Source organism: Brassica oleracea, chromosome C5 (genome assembly GCF_000695525.1).
Source record: "Brassica oleracea var. oleracea cultivar TO1000 chromosome C5, BOL, whole genome shotgun sequence".
NCBI classification, from domain to species: domain Eukaryota; kingdom Viridiplantae; phylum Streptophyta; class Magnoliopsida; order Brassicales; family Brassicaceae; genus Brassica; species Brassica oleracea.
Genome location: NC_027752.1, coordinates 1,410,774 through 1,425,107, shown reverse-complemented (window position 1 = coordinate 1,425,107; position 14,334 = coordinate 1,410,774). Strand labels below are relative to the sequence as shown.

The 14,334-nt window shown below is 39.6% G+C and overlaps 5 protein-coding genes across 7 annotated transcripts; 2 read left to right on the top strand and 3 right to left on the bottom strand.

The window, feature by feature from the left end:
- Nucleotides 1–1,937: 1,937 nt before the first annotated feature.
- Nucleotides 1,938–3,333, bottom strand: LOC106294957 (octanoyltransferase). 2 transcript variants are annotated; one of them, XM_013730680.1, is made up of 2 exons: nt 3,104–3,333; nt 1,938–2,744 (listed from the first exon to the last, which is right to left on the bottom strand). In XM_013730680.1, the coding sequence occupies exon 2, from the start codon at nt 2,738–2,740 to the stop codon at nt 2,030–2,032; it is 711 nt and encodes a 236-aa protein (XP_013586134.1). In that variant the 5' UTR covers nt 2,741–2,744; nt 3,104–3,333; the 3' UTR covers nt 1,938–2,029. The 2 variants fall into 2 exon arrangements, with proteins under 2 accessions (XP_013586134.1, XP_013586135.1); XM_013730681.1 differs by having other exon boundaries at nt 3,048–3,138.
- On the bottom strand, nt 3,261–3,941 carry LOC106294958 (probable ribonuclease P/MRP protein subunit POP5). Its single transcript, XM_013730683.1, has one exon. The coding sequence runs from the start codon at nt 3,784–3,786 to the stop codon at nt 3,337–3,339; it is 450 nt and encodes a 149-aa protein (XP_013586137.1). The 5' UTR covers nt 3,787–3,941; the 3' UTR covers nt 3,261–3,336.
- An 87-nt stretch (nt 3,942–4,028) lies between these two features.
- On the top strand, nt 4,029–5,681 carry LOC106294959 (NADH dehydrogenase [ubiquinone] 1 alpha subcomplex subunit 13-B). The gene is made up of 3 exons (XM_013730684.1): nt 4,029–4,308; nt 5,173–5,244; nt 5,338–5,681. The coding sequence occupies exons 1-3, from the start codon at nt 4,094–4,096 to the stop codon at nt 5,480–5,482; spliced, it is 432 nt and encodes a 143-aa protein (XP_013586138.1). The 5' UTR covers nt 4,029–4,093; the 3' UTR covers nt 5,483–5,681.
- A 129-nt stretch (nt 5,682–5,810) lies between these two features.
- On the top strand, nt 5,811–9,321 carry LOC106294953 (7-hydroxymethyl chlorophyll a reductase, chloroplastic). 2 transcript variants are annotated; one of them, XM_013730678.1, is made up of 19 exons: nt 5,811–5,951; nt 6,288–6,393; nt 6,477–6,561; nt 6,644–6,755; nt 6,953–7,037; nt 7,122–7,163; nt 7,251–7,329; nt 7,422–7,473; nt 7,581–7,643; nt 7,718–7,815; nt 7,904–7,939; nt 8,015–8,076; nt 8,163–8,190; nt 8,272–8,351; nt 8,442–8,511; nt 8,609–8,666; nt 8,769–8,833; nt 8,919–9,013; nt 9,093–9,321. In XM_013730678.1, exons 1-19 carry the CDS (start codon nt 5,864–5,866, stop codon nt 9,181–9,183), a joined length of 1,395 nt encoding a protein of 464 aa, XP_013586132.1. In that variant the 5' UTR covers nt 5,811–5,863; the 3' UTR covers nt 9,184–9,321. The 2 variants fall into 2 exon arrangements, with proteins under 2 accessions (XP_013586132.1, XP_013586133.1); XM_013730679.1 differs by having other exon boundaries at nt 5,856–6,172.
- A 1,301-nt stretch (nt 9,322–10,622) lies between these two features.
- On the bottom strand, nt 10,623–12,542 carry LOC106293797 (probable indole-3-pyruvate monooxygenase YUCCA3). The gene is made up of 3 exons (XM_013729440.1): nt 11,715–12,542; nt 11,241–11,612; nt 10,623–10,970 (listed from the first exon to the last, which is right to left on the bottom strand). Exons 1-3 carry the CDS (start codon nt 12,423–12,425, stop codon nt 10,743–10,745), a joined length of 1,311 nt encoding a protein of 436 aa, XP_013584894.1. The 5' UTR covers nt 12,426–12,542; the 3' UTR covers nt 10,623–10,742.
- Nucleotides 12,543–14,334: the final 1,792 nt, after the last annotated feature.

Sequence of the window (14,334 nt, the reverse complement as noted above, 5' to 3'; positions counted from 1 at the left end):
CCAATTGATTTTAACCGACCGGTTTAACCTAACCGAATCGAAATCGATTTAAACCGGTCAAACCACCGGTTGACCGAGTCACCGAGTTGACTCACCGGGTCGACTCGGCCGAGTTGGCGAGTCGCCGGCGAGTCACCGGTGTCGGTCACCGGCGGCAACGGCGGAGCTCCGGCGGCGGCTTACCGGAAATATGGCCGGCGGTGAGGGCGGAGCTTCGGCGGAGGACGGTGGTCTGGCGGCGGCGCGTGTACCTCACGCGCGCGCAGTGGCGAAACTTCTGGAGGTGCGTGCGGCTTCGTCCGGGCTCCGATTGAGGCTTTTTCGGTGGCTACGGATTCGTCTCGTCGAGAGGAACACGATGGTGGTCTTGGATTCACGAGATTCATCACGGTTAGGAAGTTATGGGCGATTTACTAAACGGAAACGAAACTGAGCTTAAGGAATGCGGTTTCCGGCGGTTACCTAGGGTGTTTATCGGTGGTGGCAAGCTGAATGTGATCACGGCGCACGGTTGCTCCGGCGACGAGCTCAGGTGAGCTTTCTCTCTTCTTCTTCTTCTCTCTCTCTTTTTCTTGAGTTTTATAGAAGTTGGAGATAGTGGGGAAGAAGGTGGAGATGGTGGAGATGGTGGAGAAGAAGGTGGAAGTGGTGGAGTTGGAGAAAGAAGTGGAGATGGTGGGAGTGGGTCATTACAGAAACCTTAGCTGTTACAGTTCGTAAGTTTGTTTCAGAGCTTCTGAATTTGACAAAGGAGGTGATATTGAATGCCAAGGTATCTTCCGGATTCATCTTAATCATGAAGCTGGTTTATTAACATATTTTCCACTGGAATTCCATATTTTTACTGTAGGTTGACATTAGTGTGTTGCATTGTTGTCATCTGTTAATAGCTTTCACTTTAATTTGGGGAAGAAAGTTGAATCCTTCTCCTCGGAGATTTTCAAGGCTCCACAAGTGGTGATAGACTCTGTTGTTCGTCTCTGTTGAATGCAGGTGAACTAACACAAGAATTCAAGCTCACAGTTCTTGATTCGTTGTTCGTAGATGATAAACAGAGCCATGATTCGCAGACAAAAACATCATTGGTGAATATCTGGTCTATATCTTTTAAATCAGCTTCAAGTGCCAGAGTTTTGGTCCTGGCTCGAGTTGTATTTTTTCGGTCTGTCATGAGGTATTCTTTTGAGCTTGGAGAAGATGCAAAGCTCAAGAAGCGAGCAGCTATACACTTGCCAAGAGATGGACAATGTCATAACAGAGCTTCAAAAGCTTTTCATCTCAGAAACTGATAAGCATCATCATCATCATCAATAAATCAGAACCAAGCCTTGCTCTCTTCTTGTCAGGACTTGTCAGTTACGAAATGTCTGAAACCGAAACCTCTCCAAAGAGCCGGGCGGTGTGGGAACTCTACCATCTGCTTCTCAGGAAACGCCACTGGGCTTTGGTACACCACGCGGTTACTGCGTTTGGGTATTTCTGCGCACGTACGAGCTGTAGCCAGCTATGGAGATTCGTACCTGAAGACGCTGCTCTAGCTTTCGATATAGCTACTGGGTAGAGAAGCCAAAAAAGAGCGGTTCATGTCTGAGCTAAAGATGTTCTTGGAGAAAGAACATGCGCTTCTCTCGACCACTCCTTCACAAGAGGAACTCGAGTTACTTTCTAAAGAAGGCATGGAGGTTAATCCAATAGTGCAAAAGCTTCTAGAAGAAAGAAAGCAGAGAAACGACCAAACAAGAGAAGGAAACTCCCAGAAGGGATTTGCAGAGGAGTGGAGCTATTGCAGAACGGAATGAAGAGGATCAACGAAGGTTTAAGTGAGCTGAGATCAGATGAGACTGAAGAGTTCCAAAAGAGTTTATTGAATCAGTTTTCTTGCCTTGAAGATTTGGTGTCTCATTTGGTAAACCTCGCTGCTTCGGACTAAGATACTGTTAGTTGATGAATGCTTATAGATGATCAAATGATATAAAGTGTTACAAATCTCAAATCAAATACATTGAAAGATAACTTGATGAATGCGCTATTAGTCGTCATCCTCCAGGGTGTTTAAAATGGCTGAAGGATCTTCCTTCACCACAACGTCATCATACGAAAACACTTTGGCCAAACAGGTAACCAACTGCTCATGAATCACTTCTTCGGAAGGAAGCTGAGCATCTGTCTCCCTTCTCAGAGATGTAACTTCTTTATCAGCAATCCCACACGGAACAATGTGCTCAAAGTACTTCATATCAGGATCTATGTTGAAGGCCAGACCATGGCAAGTGATTCCAGAGGATATACGAACCCCAATAGCACCAATCTTTCTATCCCCGACCCAAACCCCAGTCTCACATTTGTTTCCCGCACGAGCTTTCACGCCGTAAAGCGAAGAAAATTCGATCATCGACCGCTCCAATGCCTCTACATAGCTCCTAGCACCAAAACCTATGCTGCGTAAGGAAAGGATAGGGTATAAGATGGCTTGGTGAGGGCCATGGAAAGTGATATCTCCTCCTCTTTGAGTATAATGAAGCTCAGCGCCAATGCTCTTGAGTTCAGCTTCAGGGATGAGTAGGTTGTGATCGGTTCTACGTTTACCCAACGTGTAAGTTGGTGGATGCTGAAGGGAGAGGAGTGTATCGGGGATTCGATTAGCTTTTCTCTCAGAAACCAACTTGTCTTGAAGTTTAAGGGACTTCAAATAGTTGACAGTGCCTAGCTTCCATACCTCCAGGGTTCTTGGGGTTCTCATTTTCCTGCACATCATCCACCATTATTCACTTCAGCAACAGGAAGATGATTACTGATGGGATCTAAACGCATGACCAAAACAGCAAACAGTTTCCAAAAAGCAACAAAGCTAAAGTTAAGAATCGAATCTAAGGAGCTAGGATAAATAGATCAAGCGCTAAAGATAGAAACATGAATATTATTTTGCTACCACGTCTGTGAGGCATTTCATCGAACATAGAGCGTGCATATACAAAAACACAGTTGGTCAAAGATGCGAAACAGATCTAATAAAACCCATTAAAATGATCAAGTGTAATGCAACATACAAGAGTAAATTTATCGATAAAGTCAGCGACTTTGAAAAGGGCTAGATGATCAATACCGATTCGATTCTTCTCTTCCACAGAAGAGTTTAACTTCAGAGACGATAATGGCTCCTCCAATTATATAATTTCGAGTTTATTAATTAAGACGACTTTGCACTTGTGCCCCTTGAGTTCCCGAGTCTCACAAAAAATGCCATAAATATCCAGATCAAATCGCAACAGTATATAAGACAAGGGAATGATTGCACATTTTGAAAACTTAGGGGTCAAATTCGAAAAAGTCGAGTTATTACAACAGTTTGAGCTTATCTAAACACCTATTCATCTCTCGAATCTCCTCTTCGGACAATCCTTTACCAGACTGATTAAACTTGTCCGTCTCGCACTTCAAGGCCGCGTCTCGACACGCTCTGATGCAACCGCTGATATCGAGCAAGTTAAACACCACGGGGCAGTTCCCGACGCTTCTGACCAGCGTCATCGCCGACCAAACTCGCCTGTGTTCATCTCTCGACGATCTTACAATGCACAGCTTCGTGACCGGGTTCACATACGCGACGTGGAAGGATCCGAGACAAGAGGCGAGACCGCACTCGCCGAAATTGACGAGGATGCTGTCTTTGATCGCTTCCGAGAGGTTGAGTTTCGTGAGGATAACAGGAGTTCCTTCTCCTAAGAGATCCTTGTCTGGGTCGAGATAAACCTCCATCAACATGAACCTGTTCTTAAACCCCACCATGATCGTAGAGAGGAGGAGAAACACAATCGGCGGCTGAAGAGAAGATTCTGAGAACTTTAGGGGTTTATTATTTAAAGAAAGAAGAAGAAGACAATCACGTGAGTCACGTGATTTACGAATTAAACAGACTTGGGCCTTAAAAGCCCAGTTTATTAACTATCTTCTGAATGATTTACAAATAAATGGGCTTGGGCTTTTAAAGCCCAGTTCGTTAACTACGTCATTTCTTCTGAATCCCTAGAAGACTCGGTTAGCAAAATCGAATCGGATCTCAGAGTGATCAGAGAGTCAATTCGATTGAGGGGAGATGACGGAGGCGATGATCAGGAAGAAGCCGGGAATGGCGAGTGTGAAGGATATGCCGCTGCTTCAGGATGGTCCGCCGCCGGGTGGGTTTGCGCCGGTGCGATACGCTCGCCGGATATCGAACACGGGTCCTAGCGCCATGGCGATTTTTCTCACCGTTTCTGGTGCGTTTGCTTGGGGAATGTACCAGGTCGGGCAAGGAAACAAAATCCGCAGGTAATAAGGAGATTCCTATAGCCTAGAAGCTTTATGGTCCATCCTGGTTTTAGAAATGACTAGTTTTCCTTTAGAGTTAAGAACTTTTGTTTTGTGTGCAGAGGTAATAAAAACATAAACTTTTGGTTCGTTAATTGTATAAAATTAAGGTGATAAAAACATAAACTTTTGGTTCGTTAATTGTTTAAAATTAAGGTGATAAAAACATAAACTTTTGGTTCGTTAATTGTTTAAAATTAAGGTGATAAAAACATAAACTTTTGGTTCGTTAATTGTTTAAAATTAAGGTGATAAAAACATAAACTTTTGGTTCGTTAATTGTTTAGACTTAAGGTAATAAAAACATAAACTTTTGGTTCGTTAATTGTTTAAACTTGAGGCAATAAAAACGTAAACTTTAGAAATGGCTAACCTATGGAAGGTACCAGAAATGGTGATTTTAAATCTTGTCCAGTTACTTTGTGTGTGTGTGTTGTTTGGTTAGTGTTCCATGGCATTTTGGTTGGAGCTTAATCACCGCAAGTTTTGCCTTTAGGATTTGTGGTTATATGACGGATATAATATTAGGAGATGTGGGAATCTACAACCCCTTAAGCCACTATCGTTAAGCTGAGATAAAGAAAGCAATCTAGTTACAAGTTGATAGCAGATTGTTAGTCATTTAGTGGCATATCATCTGGCTTATCCGTTATCAGTTAACAACATTAATATGCAATGTTTTTCTAGTGAGCAAGAAAAAATTGATTTCGTATTGTTTGCCATGGACTTCCTTAGCTTCTCATCAGAAACTTTCAATTCCCTCGTGACGCGTTTAATTCGTTATCAGTAAGAACTTACTTAATAAGATTGATTTTTGATGTGTAGGGCGTTGAAGGAAGAGAAATATGCTGCTCGTAGAGCTATACTTCCCATTCTTCAAGCTGAAGAAGATGAAAGGTAAATGACTTTCTCTTTTAAAATTTAAGTCTTTGTTCCTGCAACCTTCAGACAATGAGTAATCCCAGCTCATATTCTTTGTGTTGTTAATAGGTTTGTGTCGGAGTGGAAAAAATATCTGGACTACGAGGCTGATGTAATGAAGGATGTTCCAGGATGGAAAGTTGGTGAGAACGTTTACAATTCTGGTCGTTGGATGCCACCGGCGACTGGGGAACTCCGTCCTGATGTCTGGTGATCTCTTCTTAGTTTCTCTCACAAAGTCATATGATGATGATGAATGAATGTTTTCAGTGAGGATTAATAATATTTTCTTGTTTTATCTTTTCCATGGAGTAATATGAGAAAGAATGATTCAACAGACAGTTGTTCTTGTATTGGTTTTGTTTGAATATTAATCTCTTTTTGTAATTGTTTCAATTGTAAAATGAGACAAAGGAAGAGTTTCATCAGACATCAAATAAAAACCCTTCAGACCGGTTTAAAATTGGGTTTGAGGTCGGTTACTCTTTAACCGGTTATTTGTTATTGGTCTGTGATTTTGACTCTTCTCTTATCATCTTCAGAGGAATCTCAAGTTCAAAAGCAAAAATATCTTCTCTCTCCTCATTGGGCAAACATGATTACTGTCACCTCCAAGCTCTCTCTCATCCCTCCTCCATTCTTCTCTGTCGTTAACTCTTCTTCTTCTTCTTCACGTTCCAAAGGTGCTCACTTTATCCTGCTCTATTTCTCTCTGTTTTGCTGTCTGCTCAGCTCATACATGTCATAGATTCTTTCAATTTTCTTAAAAGACCCGTCTTTTTATAAAATTTCGTCAACCCTTGAGTGCAAAAACGATCCTTGAAACTGTGTGAAAGATTCTGGAAAATTTTGGCACTTGAAGACAAATTGGAACTTGTCGTGGATTGTGTTTGTGTCTGTTTATGTACTCAAAAGCATCGATCTTTGTCTTATTTTCTTACATCCACTGTGTTTTTCTTTCTTCTGGAACCTGCATGAAGTAATCTTTGTTCATTGTGTCTTCTGTTCTTCAACTGCAGATGTGAATATGGAGCCCAAAAGGAAAGTGAAACTAAGAGAAGATTGGAGGGAGAAATCCAAACCTATACCACCGGGAGGCACCTATCCAGCAAAAGATCATTGCAGGTTCTGTCCTTTTTGTTTTAACTCCCTATTTGTTTCCCTGGTTCTTATCAGAATTCTTGGTTGTTTTAATGGGGTTTCTGCAGTCGATGCGGGCTATGCGACACCTACTACATAGCCCATGTGAAGGATGCATGTGCTTTTCTTGGAGATGGAATGTCAAGGATTGAAGTAATGTCCATATGACCTTGAAATAGACAAGATGGTGGGTTAAGATTCTTGTTTTATTAAAGTTTTATAAGTTTTTGTGCAGAGCTTGGAACCTGTTGTGCATGGTAGAGGAAGGAAAGCAGATTCCTTAGAAGATACATACTTTGGGGTCCATCAAGAGCAGCTTTATGCTCGTAAGCTGAAGCCTGTTGAAGGTAAATTGATGCTAGGCCATTTTTGTGCCTCGTTTAAGATGACAAAGTTTTGCTGTTTTTGGCTTCAATGCATCAGTTTCTCTTGTTTCTCTTTTATATAATTTCTTCCGAAGAAGCTCAGAAACATTGTTTTTCTTGTGATCCCTAAAACTCTTCTTGAAAGCTATGTAACATTTGCGTTCTACCTTCGGTTGTAGGAGCACAGTGGACTGGAATTGTCACAACCATAGCCATTGAGATGCTAAAATCCAACATGGTTGAGGCTGTTGTTTGTGTGCAAAGGTAAAAACTGCTGTTTAATTTCAGTAATTGACTAAGATATAGATTCTTCCATCTAATCATGTAAATGATTTGTTGAATTAATAGTGACCCTGAAGATAGATTGTCTCCAAGACCAGTATTAGCCAGGTTTTCCACCAACCCTCCGTGATTTATTTGAGTCCATTCTCCTTCAAGTCTCCATCCTCTTGATGTTTATTTGTTTTCATTCTAAAGAACACCTGAAGAAGTTTTGGCAGCAAGAGGCGTCAAACCAACTCTGTCTCCTAATCTGAATACTCTTGAACTAATCGAGGTTATTTGCTCGCAGACCCTTTGTTTCTTGCATGTGTTTACTATCACTTTTAGTCTATTTGAAATATATATTAAAAGTTGCATTTGTAACAGTCTTCCGGAGTGAAACGTCTTCTCTTTTGCGGTGTGGGTTGCCAAGTGCAAGGTAATGTCTTTGTTACATGCTTCCTTTTTATTATATTTATATTTTCAAAGTTCCTCCATACCATGACTCAATAGTGTTATAATGCAGAGTGATTTCTTATGCTGCAGCGTTGAGATCAGTGGAGCAGCATCTTAATCTTGAAAAGCTTTATGTTCTAGGCACTAATTGTGGTAATAATTTACTCATCCTTCCTAGATTTGTTAATATCCTACTAAGTACTAATAGTATATTTGTGAATCAATAGTGGACAATGGAACAAGGGAAGGACTTGACAAGTTTCTTAAAGCGGCTAGTAAGGAGCCAGAGACTGTTCTCCACTATGAGTTTATGCAAGATTACAAGGTTAGATACATTACCGCTATCTATAAATTTTCCTACACTTTTTAGCAACGAGCATTTTGCTTTGAGCTTGTTTTGACTTCTCTTGCAGGTCCAACTTAAACACCTGGACGGACACATTGAAGAGGTATATAATTACTTAAAATACTGTATTGCTTCTGCGATGTTGCAGCTTTTTGAAAATCTGTTTGGCTAAAAACAGGTTCCCTATTTCTCTCTACCAGCAAACGATTTAGTTGATGTCATAGCTCCATCTTGTTATAGGTAATGCCTAGAAAGTTTGTGTATAATCAATGTATTGCCGCTGTGACCTTCTAAAGTCTCCTTTTCTTTTCTATTCTATTCTGCAGCTGCTTTGATTACACAAATGCATTAGCGGTGAGTGTTTCTCTAGCAATTAAGATGCCATTCCATTTACCTATTTCAAACAGTTCCTTATAACTCTATGTATGGTTATAGGATTTGGTTATAGGCTATATGGGTGTTCCAAAGTATTCAGGTGTGAACATGACTGACCATCCGCAGTATATTACAGTGAGGTCAATACTTCTACCTCCCTATTTTTAACATGAACCATATAGTCTAGTGAGGTTGGCCAAAACTAGTGGTGCTTATGCATAAAACTACAGGAATGAGCGCGGGAAAGAAATGCTAAGCTTAGTAGAAAACCTTTTGGAGATCTCTCCAACAATCAGTAGCGTAAGACTTATAATATCTAATGTTACTTATTATAAGACTTGAGAGATCTAGTTAAAAGGAAACTCGGACAAACGTATCTTTTTGCTGTTGTTTTCAGGGTGATCGGCGACCTTTTGTTACAGAGACCGTCAAGGCAGACGATGCTGCTAAGTTTGGTATGTTTCTTGAATCATCTCTGCTCAAAGCAATGCAATGAAACTTATACTATCATTTGTCTGAAGTAATAGAAATATTTCACTTCTCTATATTTTTCTCAGGTCAAGGTCCTGCTCAGCCGGCGCCACTATTTGTTGGAAACATTATAGCATTCATCTTAAGTTTGGTAAAGCTCTGTCTATATAAACACAAACTTGGCAAGTAACTTAATAGCAAAAAGTCATAATTGGATAAATGCGTTCTTGCTTCAGGTTGGTCCGAAGGGTCTAGAATTTGCTCGGTACTCATTGGATTACCATACCATCAGAAACTATTTGCACGTCAACCGAAAATGGGGAAAAGAAAGGTAAAAGTCTGAACCACATTCCTAGAGATAAACGTTTATATTAGCTTTATAATAACCAAAGTGGCATTGTCATCTGCAGAGCCAACAGTCACATGCCTTCATATTCCAAAAAGATAGTAGAAATGTACAACAAGAACGGTCAGATAGATCAAATGCTCTCTAAGAAATGAACATGTAAAGGTCTTTAGTTTGGTCATGTAAGTTTACAAATGTTTCACTCATTCTACAGTGAGTAGTAATGTACATTGGTCCTACTGTTTCTCAACTGGTAGTATGTTAGTAATATCCAAAACTATTTCTCTTGTGAATCTGGTAAGACCGGCAAAAAAAAAAATTTGTGTCGGTTTGGTGTTTTCTTTTTGATAAGAGAACAGTCTAAATCGGCGGCTGAATCCAAATGACCCATGTGGTTACCTTCCTCCATATCTTTAGGTTAAGGTGATGTCTGAGTAAAAGGTTGCAGGGTTCTGTGTGAACATGATTAACTGTTTTAAGAGGATGGGAACCAGACATTTACACAGTTGGGGGAAGTTAGCTTTTAATGTTTTTCTGTTTGGATCAGAGAATGAAGGAACCATAGTTTCTAGCCTTCATTATTCACTCACTCACAAATACAAACTTCAACGGTTTACTTTTTTTGTCCTTTTGTTTGTTAATTCTATGTTCTGCTGGTTCAATGGGTTTGCTTGCAGAGTCTCAGACCTCGAATGAAATTTGATACTCATAAATGTATGGTCTCTTTGCACCAGAGTTTTAAAGAAAAAAAAAAAGCAGAGGCTTTGTCCATATACAGAGAATGTATAAGTTTTGTCTTTTATATTTTGGTGGAAATAAAGTTACTCTGGCATCTTAAATTATTTTGAAGTGCAATTTGACAAATGAAAAACTTAAATAATAATCTTTAGAGATATATTTATTACATATTGCATATTTTGGATCTGAATCCGTTTCAAATGTATATGTATAATCGTTTTAAATTATATCTATATCATATATATAATTCCATTTTTCATTGATAGTTTCCTTTCCTGTATGATAATGGTAGATATATGTTTTTTGTTTTTTTTTCCCTTGCATCGCTATTGGATTTTGCATATCCTACATAAATCATAAATGCATGTTTTGTTCCCTGGGATATGAGTAATCATGTTATTTTGTATTAATGGTCCAATATAATCATGTGTAATCAATCATTTGTCAAATTAAATCATTACAAAATTAGTATAATGATTCCTAAAACACCTAAATAACAGCTCTTAACGTATGAGAGTATTCTTCCAATAATGAAACAGCATGATCTTAGTTGTTTCATTCTTTTTTTTCTTCCTTCTTTTGCTCAATCAATTAAAAAAAACCATCAAGATAAAAAAAAAAAACATAATAACATTTGTCATATTAGATTAAGCAAAACTTCTTACAGAGTTCAAAATCTAAAACGAAGAAGAAAAATAATACACAAAAACAAGAAAACAAAGCACTCTCAAAACAAAATAATAAAATCATAATACATATATATATATAAAAAGCCACATCTTCCTTAAAACAAAGAAAAAAACCCAACTATATTTTATTTTTCACACTTTTTGTTTTTGGGTTTCTTCTTCTGGGGAGAGGGCTTAATTATCTCTTTGATTTTTGTTTTGTTCACATTCATCCAAATACTAATTTACCATACTCCATTTTTGTATATTTTTTTCTTGCCCTAATATTTTTTTATTTATTTCCCAAACTAGAAATGTGAGATACATCGACGATGACGAGCAGCAGCAGTTTTCTTCTGTTGCCTAGATTCTTCTTTCCACCTGTTTGCGATATCGTGAGCCACACTCATCGCGTCCAGCGACGCGCCGAACAATCCTTTTCTCGTGAACCCGACCGCATACAATCCCGCCTCTCCTTTCCACCCGTTTGGAAACGGGTTTTTCGGTATCCCATCATCGGAAAAGAAGTCATTGTCCTGCAAAATATAATTCAAAGCGACTTCAATTAAGTACCACGAGCTTCTATCCTTTTCGATAAAAATGTAACATTTCTTTTGATATTTTCTAAGATTGTGATTTTTGCATTTAATGCTCACATTCAATAACACACTTTGAGTCGGGTTTCACTAAACTCGGACCTGGTCGGGTGGGTTATTCATGTTTTTTCCTTCCGACATCATTAAATGTTATAAAATTTCACGCTAGATCTTTAAAGAAACAACGACAGATGTTGTCTAGATTATTACCTTAAGCCATGAAGGGACGTTGCTTCTGTAACCAGTAGCTAGAATAACGGAATCAATATCAAGAACACGTCCATCGACTAACTCAACCATTCCTCGACCGAACTTTATGATCCCTGGGACGATCTTGATCTTTCCCGCTCTGATTTTCGGTAGTGCCCCAATGTCAAGAACCGGTGTTTTACCTTCCTTGTTCTTCAGCTCTAACGGTCCGATATTCGGTCTTTTCAGACCGTATTTGTCGGTATTCCCCAACACTATCCTAGCTAGTAGGAGCAGTGTCTTGTCCGCGAGCCATACCGGCATCCACTTCATCATCGTGACTCCTAGCTCGAACGTGGACTTCCCAAGAATCTCCCTTGGTAACACATGAACCTAAGAAGGAAACAAAACAGAGTATAAGATAAGATGCTCTGTTTTTGAAAACAGAGGATACTCTGTTTTTTGGGTTATAAAGGCTGGGACTTTGGAACTTACAGAGCTGCGAACGACCATTGATGGGTTTGCTCCATGATTATAGAGATCTAGAGAGACTTCCATTCCCGAGTTTCCGCATCCAACGACCAGAACTTTCTTCCCTTGGTACCTTCCACCGGACTTGTAATCTCCGGCGTGAAGAACATCTCCGCCAAAGTCCTCTAGACCTTCGAAATCCGGCACAACTTTCTCAGCATTCTCACCAGTAGCCACCACAAGCCACCTACAGATATACTCAAACTCGCAAGAGCCGAGCTGCCCGCTCTTGGAAATGGTCTTAACCCTCCACAGCCCGAACGTCTCGTCGTATTTCGCTGACTGGACCGTCTCGTTGTACTTAGGGTTGATGTCGAAGTGCGTTGCGTACTCCTCAAGGTACTGGATGAACTGAAACTTGGTAGGGTATTCAGGGTAGTCCTCAGGGAAGGGGAAGTTCGGTAGCTGGCAAAACTGTTTGGGGAGATGGAGTTTGAGACGATCGTACGTTCTGTTTTGCCACAGGGAAGCGATACAGTTAGCTCGCTCGAGGATGATAAACGGTACGCCTTCGCGTTTCAAGCCCGCGGCTACGGCTAAGCCCGATGGGCCAGCTCCGACGATGACTGGACCGTTGACCCAAATGCAGCGTCGGGAGAAAATGTTGCTGTCAGGGATGAAGGTTTGGAACATGCTTGAGATGTTGAGAGACTTCTTGTTGTTATTTTTATGCATCTTGAAACAGAGTTTAGGAAGTTACTTCTGTTTAGTTCTGAATAACAAAAGCAAATGAATGTGTGAGAAAAGAAATATTCAGATTATGGAGAGCTTTCTAGGACAAGAGGATGGAAGGTTTAGTGTATATAAGTGTGTGTCTTTTGTTGGATTGGAGAAGATGTATAAATAGAGAAGAAGACTTGAAGCAAATTGGTGTTTATTAAAGTAGTCACAATTTATTTTTATTTCAAAATGATTAATGCTATTTAATTCTCAAATGATAATCTTGCAGTCCACTATTACTTGTTTATTTATTCTCTCATATGTTATACTTATTGCTATTAGTTTATCCTCGTCCAACAAATACAATAATTAGTGAGAAGAAAAGTGGTTCAATATTTTTGCAACCTCTTTCCTTGCATGTCATATACGAATTACGTATACTAGATGGAGGATAAGCTCTTTCAATTACTAAGAGAAGTGGTCATATGTTTAAATTTTTCTGGTTTTATAAAAATGTTTTCGATCTAGCTAACGTGAACATTCTCTTTCATCGCTATTCACTAATATATATTACAACCCTATTTAAATTGCTGTTAGTGAAAAAAGAAGTCCATAGCGTATTGAGAGGAGAGATATGACTTTGGATATACACTTGAGAAGGGAAAGAAAACAAGATAATTAAGCTTGATGTCAGGTTGCTACCAACGTGGGAATCAAGTAAGGGATAAAAGAGAGATGCATACATATTTGTTACTTGAATGATCGATTCTAATGAAGAGACACGACAACGCATTTTGCTACATGATCATGTATACGTATAAACATGAAAGGTCCATCGGGGTTCTTTTTGCTCCTCTTTGGTCCTTTCCTAGGGAAAATAGGTATCTGTGAAATTTTCGTTAAAAATATTGCAGTTGTCACTTAAAAATTATTCATCAAAACTAAAACTTGTTCACATACAATTTTATATAAGTACTTTTATTAATATACATATTTTAGATATAACTTTTATTTTTATTGTACATCAATATTTCTTTCCAGAATACATATTCTTGTGGATTATTTAATTTGGTAATTTATTTTATTTTTTATTTTTTTGGTAAAATGTTAAGCTTACCATTTTCTGAAAGAAGGATACACTATTGTTGTTAAACAACTTATTACAAGAGAAGAACAGAGAAGCAGAAAAGAAAGACAAAGGAAACAGACTAAACAACAACAATCAAAATAAGAGAAAGCGACACTAAGGTGGAAAGAGACGTCTGATGGAAAGGTAGAGCAGGAGGAGCGTGTCGTGGCCATCAGCTGGAGGGGCTAAGGACAAGAGACGATCCCTCATAGAACGATCAACATACTTGGCGATCGCCGCTGCGGTAGAGGAAACATTCTTAAAGATACGGACGTTCCTCTCTCTCCACAGGCTGTAGACGATGACCTGCATCAAAAGTTTAATAACAGACACAGCACCCGAGCAGGAAGCAATATGTGGCAGAGCAATGGTGGTTTCCAAAGAGGCGAGTGAATCCGGAGTGGTAGGGAGCAACCAGCCCGTGAAGTGAGACCAAACTGCAGTTGAGAAGCAGCAGGAGAAGAACATATGAGCGTGCGATTCATGGTCCAGAGAACATAGGGGACACACCGGAGGAACCTGCATTCCCCATGAGATGAGCCTATCTCTAGTAGGCAGCCTTGATAAAACTGACATCCAAGAGACAAAAGAACAGCGAGGAATCTCTTCTTTGAACCAGATAAGTTTATACCACGATACCAGAGGGGAGGGTTGTCTTACAAAGTTCCAAGTAGCTTTAGAAGAGAACTTGGGCAGAAAAGAGTGAGCACCACTCCGCCAAAGGAAACAATCCTTTCCGCGCAAAGATGATGGTGGCTGCATCGTTGAGAGAACCACCTGCAAGGTTTCAGCTTC

What these genes read in the sequence shown, in the direction of transcription:
- LOC106294957 (XM_013730680.1), bottom strand. Translation starts at nt 2,740, where the DNA reads ATGAGAACCCCAAGAACCCTGGAGGTATGGAAGCTAGGCACTGTCAAC.
- LOC106294958 (XM_013730683.1), bottom strand. Translation starts at nt 3,786, where the DNA reads ATGGTGGGGTTTAAGAACAGGTTCATGTTGATGGAGGTTTATCTCGAC.
- LOC106294959 (XM_013730684.1), top strand. Translation starts at nt 4,094, where the DNA reads ATGACGGAGGCGATGATCAGGAAGAAGCCGGGAATGGCGAGTGTGAAG. An exon ending in CAAGGAAACAAAATCCGCAG is followed by an intron (nt 4,309 to 5,172) that starts GTAATAAGGAGA and finishes TTTGATGTGTAG; the next exon opens with GGCGTTGAAGGAAGAGAAAT. An exon ending in CAAGCTGAAGAAGATGAAAG is followed by an intron (nt 5,245 to 5,337) that starts GTAAATGACTTT and finishes TGTTGTTAATAG; the next exon opens with GTTTGTGTCGGAGTGGAAAA.
- LOC106294953 (XM_013730678.1), top strand. Translation starts at nt 5,864, where the DNA reads ATGATTACTGTCACCTCCAAGCTCTCTCTCATCCCTCCTCCATTCTTC. An exon ending in CCAGCAAAAGATCATTGCAG is followed by an intron (nt 6,394 to 6,476) that starts GTTCTGTCCTTT and finishes GGGTTTCTGCAG; the next exon opens with TCGATGCGGGCTATGCGACA. An exon ending in AGACGATGCTGCTAAGTTTG is followed by an intron (nt 8,667 to 8,768) that starts GTATGTTTCTTG and finishes TATTTTTCTCAG; the next exon opens with GTCAAGGTCCTGCTCAGCCG.
- LOC106293797 (XM_013729440.1), bottom strand. Translation starts at nt 12,425, where the DNA reads ATGCATAAAAATAACAACAAGAAGTCTCTCAACATCTCAAGCATGTTC. An exon ending in CAATGGTCGTTCGCAGCTCT is followed by an intron (nt 11,613 to 11,714) that starts GTAAGTTCCAAA and finishes TTTCCTTCTTAG; the next exon opens with GTTCATGTGTTACCAAGGGA. An exon ending in ACGTCCCTTCATGGCTTAAG is followed by an intron (nt 10,971 to 11,240) that starts GTAATAATCTAG and finishes TATATTTTGCAG; the next exon opens with GACAATGACTTCTTTTCCGA.